Source organism: Ammospiza caudacuta, chromosome 12, assembly GCF_027887145.1.
Source record: "Ammospiza caudacuta isolate bAmmCau1 chromosome 12, bAmmCau1.pri, whole genome shotgun sequence".
NCBI classification, from domain to species: Eukaryota; Metazoa; Chordata; class Aves; order Passeriformes; family Passerellidae; genus Ammospiza; species Ammospiza caudacuta.
The window spans coordinates 5530860-5547929 of NC_080604.1; the positions used below are offsets into that span (position 1 = coordinate 5530860).

Here is a 17070-nt window from a genome sequence, read left to right on the forward strand (position 1 = left end):
GTTTCAGGTTTAAGACTCAATGTAAGCAAGACAAAAAAGTGAGAAATCAGCAGATATGTAACTGTGTTACTTTCATCCCCCTGCCAAAAATGCTTCCATGAGTATTTAAAGCAAATTCTACATCTCAGACTTACCTTGTTGTTATTCTAATCCCCTGCAAGTCATTTTCTTTAGCAGGAACTCCTGGAATAGAGGAAAACCAAGATACTGACTTTTTTTATCTTGTTAAAAATAAAGTCTGTGCAAGTGTTCTACCATTCAATTTTTCCTCAACTTCAGCTAGAGGAAGAGGAGAAAGTAAAACTGAAGATATACCACTCAAACAATATATTGTTATTTAAAAGCAGCAATAATAAAAACCAGTAATACTAGCACAATCTATTAGTTTATTAAACAACAGCAAAAGAACCCCAAACAAACAAAAAGCAAAAACCCAAACAAAACCCACCCAGAATTAAGAACACTTTACTTCAAGTGTTTCCTTGAAAAAGTAAAGTCTAACTCCAGTTCCTTTTAGATTACTTGAATTAAGCTCTCAAATGTCACTGGAAACATAAGCAGTAGAAACAGAGCACTAGAAATTGCCAGGAGAGGTTTTAAACTAAACAAGAAATTTTGGTTTTATGCCATCTCCTCAAAGCATCTCTCTCTCTAAACACAAAGAGATAAAACCATTCTTAAAAGCAAGAAGAAACTTTTCTTTATGGCAAGACAACAAAGACAAACATTAAGTTACCATTCCCACTAGAGAAAGAAAAATAATTCCAACCATAAATAATGGTACCTTCAGTGCTTAGAGCATCAAACTCTTCCACAATTTCCCCAGTCTGGCACATAATTGAGAAAACAACTTTTTGGAGAAACAAAAACGAAATCTTCAAGCAGCACCTCAAAACTAAAGTGCTGCATGTGCAGTTTCCATCTGAAACCACCCCTTTTGTGTGCACCTGAGCTGAGCAATAATCCCAGCTGCTGGCTCCATTGGGATCACCTGCAGCCAGTTCAGCACGGCTGGGAGCAATGACCCTCAGGGCTTTCCTTGGGCCTCACTGCTCCTCACAGGCTGATCCTGCAGCGCAGGGATAAAGAAAATTATTCCCTGATAATCGAATTTCCCTGCATGTAATGGGCAATGGGGAAATGAACAAGAGAAATCAGAATTCCCTAACAGAATTGGTTTTTGCTTAAAAGACCATCAAGGGATTTGTAAACTGATTTGTAGAAATGAAAATAATTTGAAATCCTGTTTTAAAAATGTGCTGCAAGACTATGGTCGCATCTCCTCTTAACAGGTTTATCAACATAGCTGTGGCCTCACACCCGCCTGAGTTATACAGAGCTGGAAACTCCATTTTTCAGTCCATTTTAAAACAGGCCAAATACGATGACAAGAGATGTTAACGGCAGGAATGTAACAGTGGAGGTTCAGCTCGGGACTTTTGCAAATACCGCATTTCCCTGACTCTCAGGGGCCCCAGTCTATCGAGGGCACTCGTGCCTGCGGCCGCACAGGACAGGTCGCAGCCGCCCTCCAGCTGCCAGGTGTGACGCCACCGTGCCGGGATGAAGCCAGGTGTGACATCAGCGGGACAACCCTCACAGTGACGTCACCGTTCAGTCTGACATCATCGCTCGAAAGGCTGACGTCAGCGCCTCCCCTCACACCGCTGAGGGCACGATCCTTCCCGCCTCCCTCCCTTCCAATCAGCGAGGCGCTTGCCTGTCGGCTGTCCGCGACCAATCACAAGGGCTCTTACAACCGGCTCCGAGGCCGCCGCCATCCCATTGGCTGTGCGGGGAGAGCTGCCCGGCGGTGATTGGCGGGCGGCGCGGCGCGCGGGGTGGGCGTGGCCGTGGCGGCTCCGCGGCGTGTGGGCCCCGCGGGTCCCGGTCCCGCCATGGCGGCTCTGCCCGGGCCGCGCAAGCGGAGCGGCCCCGCGCTCTGCGGGGACAGCGGAGCCGCGGCCGCCCCGCCCGCGCTCCGCAACGTCCTTCCCCCGCACAAGCGCCCCAAGAGCGCCGTGACCGGCATCGTGGACCCCTTCGGGGACAGCGATGACTTCACGGCGGACGACCTGGAGCAGATCGACATCCTGGCCTCGCAGGCGCTGTCGCAGGATCCGCCCGCGGGACACGCGTGGCGAGCCCCGGAGCTGCCCCGGGCCGGGCGGCAAGGTCGGTGTGTCCCGGCGGTTGCCCCTCACTGCCCGCGGCTGCGGCGGGGTTTGCTGTCCTTTTAGGATGGCCTGGGTTGGCAGGGACCTCAAAGCGCATCCAGTGCCACCCTGCCATGGCAGGGACACCTTCCCCTGTCCCAGGCTGCTCCCAGCCCTGTCCAGCCTGGCCTTGGGCACTGCCAGGGATCCAGGGGCAGCCACAGCTCTCTGGGCACCTGTGCCAGGGCCTCAACACCCTCACAGGGGAGAACTTCTTCCTAATACCCAACCTAAATCTCCATCAGCGTGAAGCCCCTCCCTCTAATCCTGTCACTACAGGCTCTTGTAAATAGACTTGCTCCATCTTTCTTGTAAGTCCCCTTAATGGAATGGTTCCTGCCTGTTCCCCTGGGCAGCAGCACCTCACGGTGTCAGAGGGATGGTTGGGATTCAAGGAATAACGAGAATAACAATCCCAGCAGGAACATTGCATTGATCTCATGGCTCCAGGAGCCCGTGCCTGGGGTGTGTGTGAGACGAGGGTGCTGCATGTTAAACCTGCCAGATAAAAAACCCGAGTTTCCTAAACTTTTAGCATGCTTTAGGTATCATATTCTGGTAGCATGTTGGCTTTCAGAAGTTTTTCCCCTGTTAATTTCCACTAATAAATGCATAGCATGCTTTGTATTAACAGCTGACTTTCAGTTTTACTTTGAAAGAAACGAAAGCAGGGGTTTCCTCACAATGAACCTTAGAGATCTTGAATAATCCAAGTATGTTGTAGCAACCCTGACATCTGTCACCTCTCCAGGTGAATAAGTTTTCAGTGAACACTTGTTTTTTCATTAACTGAAGTTATCTCAGAACAAATGCTTGCTTTTGCTGTGGGTCATCTTGCTGGTTTAAGATAAGAGATGATCTTTAAGGTCCCTTTCAACCCAAACCATTCTGTAATTAGAAATTTGAAGGGGCAGGGGTTCTTCTGTTGTAAGAATTGATGCACAAGCACTAGCAATGTTCCTGTGGTGGCTGGGTGGGGCAGTTTACCTGTTTGTAATTGTAATAAAATACTAAGATATTCAGATGTATGCAATGACAAATATCAAAACCTAGGTGTTGAGTCACCAGTGATGCACATTCATCATCTGTGCTTCAGATTTTGGCTTTTCCCTGCAGCAGGAAGCAGAGCAGAAGATGGTCTGATGAGAGATGCATTCCAGTTTGAAGTGCTGCAGACACAGCATGAAGAAGTCAAACAGAAGGTTGGCAATATCCTCCCTTCTCCTCTAAATATCATATTTTTGATAAAAAGGTGGGATAAATCCAGTCCCAAGCATTTAATTCTAATCAAGGTGATGTAATCTTTGTAATCCAGGGGTGTGTTAAAATAATTGTGCTAGAAACAGCTCTACTAATAGTAAATTTTATTTCTTGGTCATTTCAGATTAGCAAATGCTAATTTTTCAGTTTTATTTGTTCCCTATCAAATAATTTCTCTGCCCTGTCAGCCAGAGTTGTTTTGTTCAACTGAAAAGGTTTGAGACGTGACTTTCAAGTGATTTGTTACTTTACCTTCTGGTGGTCATTTATGCAAAGATACTCTGTTTCCCTTCCTCCCTTCTCTGTATCTTTCCTAGCTCTATTTTATCCACCTGTATCAGGGAGTTTCCTACCTGTACACCACATTAAATCATAATTTTACAGTTGCAGAGAAGTGTCTTTCTGATGTTTTCTTCTTGCTTTTCTGAGTAACTTCTTTATTACCCCCAAAGTCTTGTCTCTGAGTGGTAGTGGCTGCTCAGGGAGTATTAGAGACACAATGTCATGAAGATTCTGTCTGTCTTAGAGTGCTTGCTGGCTGTCCTGATGGATGTAGTAGTATAATTAAATTATCACTGTTATCATCCAAATAATTAATAAATTATTGATGTGTGTGACTACAACACTTTTTTTTTTAAAAAAACCCAAAAATAATTGCAGAGAAGGGGAAAGAGAAGAATGATTTTGTCATTTTTAATTATTTTAAAGAAAACAGTAGCTGAGAATGATTTAATTAATAAAAGATTAGAGGCAACATGTGTGGAATTTCTAAGCTGGATTACCAGGAGTATTTTTCTCCCTAGAAATTACAAATACACATAATTTTCAACCATATACTGATGCAAATGCATACTTTTGGCTATATTCATCCTTAAATGTAATTCCTCTGTTTGCAGCTGAAAGAAATGCAGGATGAAATTCTCACTAAAAATGGAGAAATTAAAATTCTGCGTGACTCAATGCAGCAGATGGAGCATGCTATGGAGGAACAGAAAAAATCCTACCTGCTACTGGAACAGCAGAAATCTCAGATTTTGAGTGAAAAAGAAAAAGAGTTCTCCAAAAAGGTTGGTAAATATATCAGTTAACTGCAGATGCTGATTTATGACTTAATGATGTCCCAAAGCATTTAGTCAAACGAAGAACATTTGTGTGAAATTTGTGTGAAACTTACACAATGTTTGCTTTTATTTTCTTCCCTAGAAGAAAATATTTGTAAGAACTTGTTGAGGGTTTTCCCCTGCCAAAATAAAGGAGTAAATTCAGGTGGTGGAAGTTTTCATTTCCTTATGGTTTCTTGAAGCCATCCTGAGAACCTTGCAATTGGGATGTATGTTGGAGTGGGAAAAGTGACAGAACATGCTTTGTGGCTGTGATGAGATTGCTGCTCTGGTTGCAATCATCTCTGAGCAGCCCTGGAGAGGACAGGGGCTGCTCTGCAGCCTCACTGGAGCCATGCTCTGCATGGCACTTGCTCTGTCTTAGCCACTCACAAAGGCTTCCTGCCTCAACTCCTGGCTTTTAGACAGTGTTTACTGGGCTAACATTCCTAAAAATGGAGATGTGGGAGTTCCCATAAAGCAGATGGTGACCTGGAGCTCCCTGGTAACTCAGTTGCACCACTCCTGAACTGGTGACAGTGAAATGCCCTGAACTCCCTTTCAGGTACAGTCCCTGCATTCAGAGCTGCAGTTCAAGGATGCAGAAATGAATGAATTAAGAACACGACTTCAGAACTGTGAGAGAAACAAACACCTTCAGGCAGTTCCAGCAACAAGGTAGGGGGGTTGGAAAAGGAATTTGTGTTCATTTTTGCAATATATGTGTTTAAACTATTGAAGAGGTTTTATTCATGTGATCTAAGATCTAAGATCTATTCTCTTTAAAAAATACAACAAAAAAGTCTGATGACATCTGTGGAATTTGCTCAAAAATGAGCCTTCCTTGTATCTGTGACAGAAATTCAAAGAGTTTATAGTGAAGTATCTCTAAAACATCAAACAGTGCAAAGAAAACAGATTGTTATTTAATAAAATAATTACAAAAGAAATACTGATTTGTCTTTTTATCTTAGCCCTAAAAAGAATCTTGCAGTACAAGTGAAATCAGGAGGATGTTCTCCACAGCCAGAAAGAAGATCTTTTCCTACAAAGGAATCCTTCAATGCTGAAACATCCACTAGGCCATCAAGTTCTTCAGGAAATTTGATGGCCCCGACTACTTCAAACAAAGAAGGTAAACCCATGTACAGCTTGCAGCATTTTTAGTTACATGTAAACATTCTACATTGGAGAAGTATTTTGTGACTGAACAGTTGCAGTCAGTTCACAGTTATTTATTTTGGTTTTGGTTAGGTTTTTTTTTCCACTTTATACCAACTGGAGTTAAATAGCCATGACTGAAATTTGCATGAAGTTCATTTAATTCATACCTCAGTACCAGATGCCAAGGTGACAGTGATGAAGTGGCCAGTGGCTGCAATAAAAAACTTTATTGTGTGATGAACAAAAACATCCAAATTGTTGATCTGTCTTTCCTCATTGCACAAAGAACAGGAAATAATTTGCTTATTTCTTGGTCTGTTAGTCAGCTAATGCATGTTTTGTATTCTTGCTCTAGCTTTTTGGGGATTGGATTTTAAAGGGTACATATTTAGCCCTATTGAAAGAAGCAACTGAAACAATGTACTCATTTCCTCTTTTCTGTGTAGGGCAATAATTCTCACAAAATTCGGTCTTAAAATTCATTGAGTAAACCTTAGGAAATTAATACCTGCATATGGTTGAAGATAGCTATAATATGAAGCAAAAATAGTAGTTTTTTAATAGCAATGGGAAATAATAAATGTTAGAAATGTGGATGTCATCAACTAATGCTTACTGGAAGAGACATGAAAAATCTGAGATGCTGCTGTCAGTTACAATGTTCATGCTAAAAATATGGGCAGTGGGAACTCCAGCAAAAAGAAAAAAATGCAGTAGCCTGAAAGCATTAGTATTGCTATTGTTTGTTGCTATTAGCATTATTATTGCTATTGTAACAACACTCAATATGCTATTTGTTTGAAAAAATACATTTGTTTACTTTTTTCCTGAACTCTGCAAGGCTTGGCCTTGGTTTGCTTGGTAATTGTGAGAAATAGAGATGATTAAAAGATTATCTAACACTGTGGCTGTGTGTACAGATCTGTGTTCTCCCAATCCCTGTTTGTTTCAGACAGGAAGATAACCCAGCCTGAAGTTTCATCCCTGAAGCAGCACAAAGCAACAGGAAAAAATGGTTCCTACAACTCTGTCCTCAAACAAAAAACACAAGGTAATATCATTCTGGTAATGCAGAGATAAAACCAGGGAACATGTACCTTAAAAAAACCACTATAAAGCATTTTCAGCAGTCAGCTCCAAGTATTCTTTAGGGTACTGTCTTAGTGGAATTGCATCACATAATTTCAATGTCTGGAGTAGAAAATGGAGGGCAAGTCACCAGAACACCTGGGATATGTGATCACTCTGCTCAAGCTATTTTGCTAATATGGGATCATAATTAAAAGACCTCTAAATATAACTTGGTTTGTATTTAAATATCTAAAATTAATTTTTCTGAAAATCATCCTCCTGTTAAGAAACAACATTCATAATGAAAAAACCAAACCAAAGTTGAGGTTGTGAGCACTCTCACAATAAGGCTGATCTTCTGAAATACTGTTTTTTTTGTTGTTGTTGGTGATGGCAAATCTTCTCCAAAGAAAATTTTGTGTCCTTCCAGGTTCTATCTTGCTGAATGCACTGATGAAGCAGCCCATAGTCCCTGGGTCACTTCTGGGTTTCTGCCACCTTCTCAGCAACTCTGAGCCTCTGTCTGGAGCTGTGTCGCCCCCCAACTCTTTGGATCCGTAAGTTTTATTTTCTTTTTTAAACTGTATCTGCCACATTCAGCACAGTGGCATTCTCTGTACTAAGAAACACTTGGTCATGCAGGACAGCTCATTCCCTGTGGTAAATTATGCTCTGCTTAGGCCATTTAGTGCAAAATTTGGAACATCATTCTGTATCTTTGATTATCACACATACCAAACACTGGAGCATCCTTAAAAAATAAATTAAATTAGGTTAATTATCAGTTAGGGGAAGGCACAGAACTAAAGTAAAGCTGTGAGCAGCCTTGCATTGCAATGAGGGAAGCACAGAAACATCATGGGTTAAGGGGGAAGAAAATGCTGAAGATGTGATTAAAAAGTTGGTTTTATATCTTCAAAATATAAACTGTGTTCAAATTGTAATGTACAATTGGTGTGCAACCTTTCAAGATATATTTGTATTTCCTGGTAAAGCATTTTAAATATGAAGATTGGATATGAATTATAATAGTTCTTCACTTTACAGAATTAGTACCTGAAATACCTTTGCTTTTCAGATAGGTTATTTTATTGGTGATGAAACCTGGAATGCTTTGAAATTACTCTTCCATGCAGGCATCAAGGAGTAGGATGATGTTTTTCCCCCTTTATTTCCTATGTTGGAAACAGACATCTCTTAGTTCTCTGGCTTTTCTATTATTCAATTCATATTATGGATAACTTGGATTTCAAGTCTGTTCTTGTGAAGCATTTCCCTTTTACTTTTATTTGGACAGGAAGCCCACACAACTCCCCAGCAGCAGGACAACTCAAGAAGGAATCGCTCCTCTTGTATTCCTGCAAGAAGCTCAAAAACTGGCAATGACAGGACTGAACTTGATTGCTCTGGATGAAGGATTATGTGAGGGAAGGCCAGCAGAAGGCCAGGGAGGGCTCCTGCCCCTCACACAGAGCAGGATCCCAGGTGCTGTGCACCTCCTGCCCTTGCTGGAGCACCACATCGGTGCCTTCTGCCGAGCGGAGCAGCTCGGGGACACGCCAGGGAATGGAGCCTGTGGCACCCACCCAACTGCTGCTTCCAGAGCCAGCACAAACACGGGCCCAGGCAAGGAGGACTGCAGGCTAAACCTTGAAGAAACTACTCTTGTGTCACTGGGGATCCTCTATTATCTGGTGTTCTACAGCTGGGATGTTGTCCACACGTTGCTGTCTGCTGAAATGGAGAACAGTTCTGCTGCTGGAGATGAACAGGTTTCCAAGATTGACAAAAATGTGTTGTGTGACAATCAGTGTGACAATAAAGAAGAGAGCAGGACACAAGGAGGGCTGGCTGCTCCACAGGATCCTCCCAATACTGATGGAGCTCAACATTCTTTGTTTAAAAAGCTGCTTCAGATTTTAGCTTTTTCTGCTGCAAGGGGTTCCCAGACTGACAATATCCTGTGCCAAAGCCTAAAGGTTTTGGTAAAATTAGCTGAAAATTCAACTATGGACTTATTAATAAAGTAAGTCAGTAATAGCTTTAAAATTATTTCAGAGTCTGTTGTTAAGTAGTTTTCATTCTCTGTTAAAACTCATCTGGGCAACTTCTACTAAAAGTTGTGCTATGTATGAGAGAAATCACATCTCAGATCATATTTGAGAAGCAGCTGAGGATCTTGCTACTGCCTTTGCTGTTAATGAGTGTAATAATCATCCCTGATCAGTAACGAGGTTTGCTGATGATATTCATATGAAGCAGATGCTGTTGCCTCATTGAAAGTGAAGAAGCTTTGTAACACTGATTTTGGGGTTTTTGTGATTGCTGGGAGGTGCATAAGGAAGAAAAGCACAGGATCTCATTCTGGCAGGTATAACTGCCAGAGTGAACTGCAGAGTGACTGCCAAAGTAACAATGTTTTCCAGCATACTTTTTATGTTCTGAATAGCTTAAAATGCACAAATTATGATACTGTCTACAGGAAAGTAGTGTATTTCCAACTTGTGACTGCACTTCCCTTTTCTAACCCAGTTTTGTTTTGAAGTTTCCAGCACTTAGTGAGCTCTCAGGTGCTGCAGCGCTGCCTGCGGCCCGAGACCCCTGTGCCTGCCGTGCTTCTGACTGTGAGGCTGCTGGGAGCCCTTGCTCAGCACCACCTGCTGGCTGCTCAGCTCTGCTCCCATTCAGGTAAACCCTGCAGCAGACACAGAACTGTTACCATGACCCACAGTAATGCTAACAGGCCTTGCTCCAAGGTGCTGAAACCTCAGAAGGCCACAAGCTTGCTCTGTTACCTGAAAACTTGTTTTCTGCTTATGATTTGGAGAGTGTTTGTGTTGTGGTGTCTGTCTAAAAGCAGTGCTTTTGATAGCCATTTTAAAATCACTTTCTAGAATGTGTATTTAAGGTTGATGAGGAGAAAGGGGCTTTGAGGAGTTTTGAAGTTAAATTTATCTGTGCTCATGGCACTGCTCAGAGATTCCAGTACTCTGCATGACAGATGATCTCTCTTCAATTCCTTATGAATGAACCAGGACAGGATTACCACAAAGGCAAAGATAAGGTTTAGGGGTACCAATTTCCTCAGCACTGCTGAAGATGTGGCAAGTAAAACAAGAAGCTGAGCCTGTACTATGAGCCCTAGGACAGAACTCAAAATGTTTTCTTGCCTGATAGCATTAATTTTTGTCATGAACAAGTGGCTGGCTGGAAAAAGAACAAAGTTCTCTCTGTTTCAGACACCTGCCTTCTCCTTGCACTCTACATGTACATAACATCAAGACCAGACAAATCAGCATCTGAAATGCTTTGGCTTCAGCTGGAGCAAGAGGTAACCATGGCTGAGTGTCCATGTGCTCTTTCCTTCTTCTTCCAGTTGGGGGAGTGGGAGGAGCAGGATTGTGCACAAATTGTCTGAAAACAAGTTCTTCTCTAGCTGAAATACAAAACTGCCAGTATGGGCTTGCAGTAAGGGATTACATTGATTTTTGAAAGGACCTGCCTGAAACTGAATCAGTAACTATCCTTGAAGAGACCATTGCTCATAAAAGCCTTTCAAGTCACTGAAAAAACCAAGGGAGACCCTAGGATGGCTGTAGATGTTCAGCACTAAGCTTTATTTTCCTTTTAGAGCAATAGAAGAGTAAAAAGAAGCAAGATTTGCATTTCAGTTTGATTGTATTTATAGCATTTAAAGGCATTCTGTTAGGAATCTAATTATTAGGATTTATATTCCTTGCAATGAATGGAAATGCTACCTTGCTGTTTTAACAGTCATGATTATATATAGAAAGAATACCTTTTAAACCTAATTTGTGTTGTTTGTACAGACAGAAGTGACAACAGACTTGTTTGAGGTTCTATTTGCTCTACTTCTCTCATTTTAAAGAATTTGGAACCCTTTCCATTACCCCCAGCTGCACTGTTATAGTAAGTGTAAACACATTATTTGTATGCAGTGAATTAGAGGCCCCTGACCTTGTCAGCTTTGCTCATAAGAAAGTTGAGGTTTCTGTGCAAGGCAAACTCTGTCTATGAAGTGTTACAGGGAAAAAAACCTGTACAACTTTGAGGATAAAAGACATCAGCTGTTAAGAGAAAAAAATACCCCAAGCCTATTTGAAACTAGGAATGAATTATCCTAAGCTGGCTCTGACTCTAACCCAGCCTGTGTTTGTAACAGACTCTGAGGCTCCTGACACGCTGCATGTGGTGCTCCAGAGCAGTTTTATTTCCTGGCACAGACTGTCAGTGCTACCTCGAGGTATGTTCCCCCAATTTACCCTGCTGACAAATTCCCAGTACTCAATGCTGAAATTGCTTTTTGCCCTTTTTATTTTTTTGCTGTAGAGAAACAGAAGTGTTGTGTACTTTAGAGGAAGCTGGCTTTGTCTTGTTAGAAAATATCCTGACATTTGAAAGTTTGAAGAGATTAAGCAATAAAGTTCATATTGAAATTTCTGCTCCTATATTTTTGCTTTGTGTGTTGAGGCACTGTTTTTCCTTGCAGGTGGTGAAGACACTAATTGTGATGCTGCACAGACAGTGGATGAAGATCAGATCTGAGAGCAGCTTGTGTGCACACAGGGAACGAGTTATTCAGTTTTTAAGGGATGCTGTTTTACTGCTGCACAGCCTGTCTCAAAAAGATAAACTGTTCCATGAGCACTGTTTGGAAGTTCTCCATCAATATGACCAAGCCATGCCAGGCATAAGAGCCATTCTCAAAAAGACTCAAAAACTGAGTGCCTCTGAAGGTAAAAATGTGTCACATGTTGGCTTTTTTCCATGTTGCAGAAATAAAAAAAATCACTTTTCTCTTTTAACAAGTACCACAGCTGGTTGTTGCTCAGACCTCTAGAGGGAGTTTAGACTGGATATTAGGAAGAAATTCTTCCCTGTGAGGGTGGGGATGCCCTGGCACAGTTGCCCAGAGCAGCTGCTCTGTTCCTGGAAGTGTCCAAGGCAAGCTTGGATGGGGCTTGGAGCAACCTGGGATAGTGGAATGTGTCCCTAAAAAAGGCATTAAAGGAAAGAAGGGGAGATGTTTGTGTGACAAACCCAAAGACCTGTTTGCATGGAACCTTCAAGAATGTTATTTGCTGTGGTCTTCTACCATCAGTATGTTCTAAAATGCAGATACCAGCTATAATTACACTGTATGAAGCAGGGAAAAAATCATCCTCTGAAACATTATTATTTTTTGTTGCAGAGCTGATTTTGGATGAATTGTATCCTCCTGAGCCAGAAGAGCAAGGAACAGACTCCAGCTAGCCAACAGCAAAGATCTCTGTCCTTCCTCATCTGAATCATCATTGCCAATGTAAATGTGAACTTTGAATCATCCTTTCAAGTGCTAATCTTGGGCTGCACTCAAACACAGCACAACTAAGACACTTTTCACTGTTGCAATTATTTCAGTGCTATCTAAATGTAGCTGAAAGCAAAGGAATTCTGATGAGAGTGATACTGCTGTGCAAACTCACTCAATGGTTTATGACTGGTTCTGGTAATGAATTCCATCCTGTATGAAACCACTGTGAATGGAATGGAAATTTCTCTCTATTCTCCATTTTCCTGTGACTACAGCTGAACTTGTGGTGCTGAGGTGTTTGGCATCACTGCATTCATATATGAAAGCCTTTTGAAAACCCTTGTGCCTTTTGTAGCTGTACCACTTCTTCCTTGTGTGACTTCCAAAATTTTCATATTGTTGATATTAGTAAACAGTTTATAGTGATTTTAAAAATCCTTCTAGAAACAACTTAAGAATTGGCAGTTCACTACAGGGCTTTGAATTTCTTGCTGAGGATTGATGAAATTGAGGTCAGATGACCAATCTCCTGAAAGAGGAATTACTGAGATGCCAAACCAAACAATACTAGAACTTACATTTTACAATTCACCTTAAAAGAGATGGCACTGTTGAGGGTTGCATCCTAGGCAATAGAAGGATATTTAAATGTGTGCACAATGCCTGGGATTTTTGGTCATGATGAAATGGAAGAGCCTCCCATCCATTGCTAGGATTCAGCAGCAAAGGTTGGAGGAAGAGCTGCTGCCCCACCTTTGAAGTGTGCATGACCCTCACTCACTGTCCCACTGGGCTGCAGGTCACCAGCTGGGCCTCAGACCCTAAAAAGGGAAGTGAGTTATTAAAATGAGCCCAGACCTGTGTTTAGATGGGAGAGCTCTTTTCCATTTTCAGCAGGGGCTTGGTTAAGAACAAGCCTGGATCCAGCAACCAGGAGAACAAGAGATTGCATGAGAGTGAGAAGGAAGCCTTTGGAAAATTGGGAGACATTCTATTCTCTGGTCATTGCCAAAGAGGCTGTGCCCTGCCCTGCAGCAGAGAGCCCGCTCCAGGGTGCTCAGCAAGCTCCTGGCTTGGCTCAAAAACTGGGATAATAATCCTGCACCTCCAGAGGCCCAAAGCTCCTTCCTCCCCTCAGCCTGGGCTCAGCCTCCTCCTCTCTGAGCAGCAGCTGCAGCAGGCAGGGCCAGGTCATTTCTGTGAAACACAAGCTGCCAGCTGCTCCTCTCAGTAACAGGTTTCAGGTCCCTGGTAGCATCTGGAAAACTGCCATGTTCCTGCTGAGATGCACCAAGGAAGGATGCACAGGCACAGAGCAGCAAAGCCTTCCAAGCCCCTGTGTGTGCTTGCATGGTCACAAACCTGGAAGTGTCACCAGGCACTGGACAAGACAAGCTGCATTTATTGGTGTGACAAAAAACATTTCACTTGTCTATGTAAAATAAATAAGCAAATAAACAAAGCAACTCAAAAAAAAAAAAAAAAAAAAAAAAAAAAGAAAAACAACCACCAAACAACATTTCCTGGTCTTCAGGATTAGAGGGAAGGCCTGGAAAGTGCATGTAAAAGCCCTTTCCTTCCTCAAAACCAAAAAAAACCATTAGGATAATACCTTAAGAACAGCCCAATGAGCAGGAGCTGTGGTAAAGCAGTATCTGGCCATGAGCCTGCTGTGAGGGGCAAGCTTAGAGCTGTCCTCACAAAGATATGACAGTCACAGTTCCTCAGATATCCTAAAATGCAGTGATCTTCAGTTTTCAACAGTTGTCATCACTTAATTTTTCTAAACAATTTGAGTTTATAGAGATAAGAGATGTTTAACCCATCTGGGTGAACAGACCAAATGAACTGTTAAGAACTTGGACAAAAAACAGTTCCCTAAAGAATCCCAAACTGCTGGAGCAATCCAGTTCTAAAAAGTTGTTTTAAAAAAATCCTGGCTTCATCTAAAGGGTGTGTGTATGGCAACTTGGAAAAAAGGAGAAGTAGATTATTGCTAAACTTTATATAAACAGAAGAGTTATCTCTGGAAAAAACTGGTAGGAAAACTCTTAACTGTTCCCTCCTGGCTCTGCATCCCTTCCCATCCACCCCCTCTTACAGACAACACCCAAACATGCACATTTACATTCTCATTTTCTCCCAACTCTGGACTTTAAAGTAGTACAACCCAGGCTCCATACACCAAACAGACCCAATCTCCTACACTCTGACTGGCAGGAATCACAGTAACATCATGTTATTGTGAAATTAAACCACAGCTTTTGAAATTGAATGCATTGTCTGTTCACATTCCTAAGGAAAAATGAGGCTGTACTCCTAAAGAGCAAAGGCAAAAAGAAATATACTTACAGAACCACCAGAATTATTTCAGACATTTACAGTGATCAACCTTGTCAGGATTATTTTAAGATTGTGCTGACTTTCAGCAATTCTTCACTTTTTACTTTCTCCTGGAATTTTTCTCAGGATTCAAAAGGTCCAATCATGTATGCAACAGCTCATCATCCCTGATGATCAGTTCTTCAGTGCCTGAAGAATTCCCACCATAGCAGCTTTTCATTTCCCCACCATGTTACAGATAAGCTGTGCCTCTGTATTAACTGAGAAAAGCAATTTCCTCTGGCATCGGGCACAGGCACAGGACTGAACAATGAAGTGCTGAGCACAGGAAAGCCACTAGGCATCTTCTACACATGATTATCACATTCCTCAGCAGCAGCACCCATCTGCTTCCCTGCCCCTGGGGATGGCAACCAGGGTTTCCCCTTGGCTGGAAGCTGAGCTCACCACAGCTGCTTTTCCCTGCTCAATGAAACCTTGCTCAATTCTACACCTTGCACATCATTGACTTGGTGAGGTTGGAAGGGCCCTCTGCAGCTCATCCAGCCCCCAAACTGAAACAAACTCCCACAGAAAAGCCAAAGAGCTGCTTTGTGTCATGTCAGGCCTCAAACCTCCATCTTTTTAAACCAAGCTGGCATGGGTGAAGATTGCAAATACAAAATGCATTGTTCTGTAGCACACAACATCCCTGACCTGAGTTTATTCACATTAATCCCACAAATGAGCTACAGCTTAAAAGCCTGTGCTAGACAATTACAACAAAGTCATCCTAAGCACTGAATGTTTTTGTTACAGCCTGCAGTGTTAGTTATGGCTAGAATAGCCAAATGGTTACAATTAGGGTCAAATGCAGCAGTTCTGCCTGCAGAGACTGTGTTATCTCTGTGAATGTAACAGCAAATGCCAGCTTCCAATGTAAATTGTTAAAAAATGTACATTGTTGATTGTAATTTAGCAGACTGATAAGAAAAGGTGATATGTGATATCTACAAAGATTTACAAACCCACTGTGGCTGAAGTTTATCAAAGTGCTTCTAAGACCTTCACACCTGAAGGTGACTGCCAGCACTGCTGAGCGTGAACTGATTTGAAAACTTAATCCTAAAGCTTGTCAGTGTAATAGTTGCTCAAAGGCTAACCTGCTTTTGAGAATATCCAGAGGAAACTGCCACTTTATGTTCATATATGGCCAGAATGTAATAACCAGTGCCTGTATTGTCCTAACAGAGGTAACACAAACAGTGATGTTTTAATCTATGCATTAATCATGTTGTAGGTTGGTGTGTTGAGAATGAACAATTTGTTTTGCTTAAGAACCTCAGCACAGCTGAGCTACAGCCCCTGTCCAGCAGTGTGAGAATGACATCCTACCTGATTCCAGGGGCAAGGGACCATCAGAGAGTGAGTCACAAATCCCATTGCAGGAACAAGAAGTGTTAGAGTGAAAAGGCTGCAGTAGCTGGTTTAAAAGTTATTTTGAGTGCAGTAAGGGAAATGGGATATCAAAGGTTATTTTATAATGGCTAACTGGCTCTGAGGGGGGCCTGCTTTTGCAGACGACTCAATTCCATCAGTGCAGAAGCCTGAGCTCTTGGACAAAATAACATTTCCTTCAGCTTTTTCTCACTTTTCAGGTTTAACTCATGCACTTTCCCCCCCCTCCTATATGGCTCACTGAAAAGCTGTAAATGTGACCAGGTTCCTGTGGTACAGGCTGCAAAAACAACTAGATAAAGTCAAATAATAAGCAGAGAGAAAAAACCAGGCCCCAAACCACTGGCTACAGCAAATCTGGTGAGTTACTACAAGTGCTGAGATATGATACTGAGTTTCCATACTTGGAAAAAATAAAACAAGCAAGAATTGCTTGTTTGGCAATAATTGAAGTTTTTCCCTCCTGTGTGTCCAGCTCTTCCCACACAATCCTACCATGAGTTTTAAATGCATGCAAAGTTTAGTTCTGGAAAAATTCACACTACCATGGACAACTGCTGATTTAACATCATGAAAACACAACCAGCAATATTCCTCACCTAACCCTGGGCTCCCAGTTTTCAGTTCAGCCATTTGCTCTCCTATACAACCATTAACTGCAATAATAAAGGGTGAAGGTACCTTTGAAACCCTATGTGGTCCTTAAGGGAATCTGCAGGTTTTAATCAAACCCCAGGTTCTGCTCCTCAGCCCTGTGTGCAGAGAGGGGAAAGCACACAGCTTTCCTTTGAGCATTTCTCTGCCTGTCACTTCTCAAACTCAGCCATACCGGACAGGTGCACCTGCTAAGAGTAATGGGAAAAGAGAAACAGATGAACTATTATGAAACTATAAAAGCAGTGCCAACAGAATCATCACAAATAACTGCAATTTCCTGGTGTCACTTCTAGCCCAAACGTTGATTATATGTTTTCTAGATTTAGGTTTTTAGGAACATGCATTTTGTCTGCTGCCCCCAGTCAACTAAGAGAAAATATGAAATAAAACTAGAAGTGAAATTATTTGTATTGCACCTCCAACACACTATCAGCCTGTAGCTGAGACTCCAACAAATTCAAGGAATAACACTACAAAACTACCCAATTATGGGGTTTTGATTTGGTGT

At 42.1% G+C, this 17070-nt stretch overlaps 1 protein-coding gene across 1 annotated transcript; it reads left to right on the forward strand.

Annotated features, from left to right (window-relative positions):
* Positions 1 to 1898: 1898 nt before the first annotated feature.
* ATRIP (ATR interacting protein) lies at positions 1899 to 13451 on the forward strand. Its single transcript, XM_058812984.1, has 13 exons — positions 1899 to 2175; positions 3336 to 3418; positions 4373 to 4543; positions 5142 to 5254; positions 5551 to 5711; positions 6693 to 6791; positions 7242 to 7368; positions 8109 to 8837; positions 9357 to 9499; positions 10051 to 10142; positions 10995 to 11075; positions 11322 to 11568; positions 12024 to 13451. Exons 1-13 carry the CDS (start codon positions 1899 to 1901, stop codon positions 12083 to 12085), a joined length of 2385 nt encoding a protein of 794 aa, XP_058668967.1. The 3' UTR covers positions 12086 to 13451.
* Positions 13452 to 17070: the final 3619 nt, after the last annotated feature.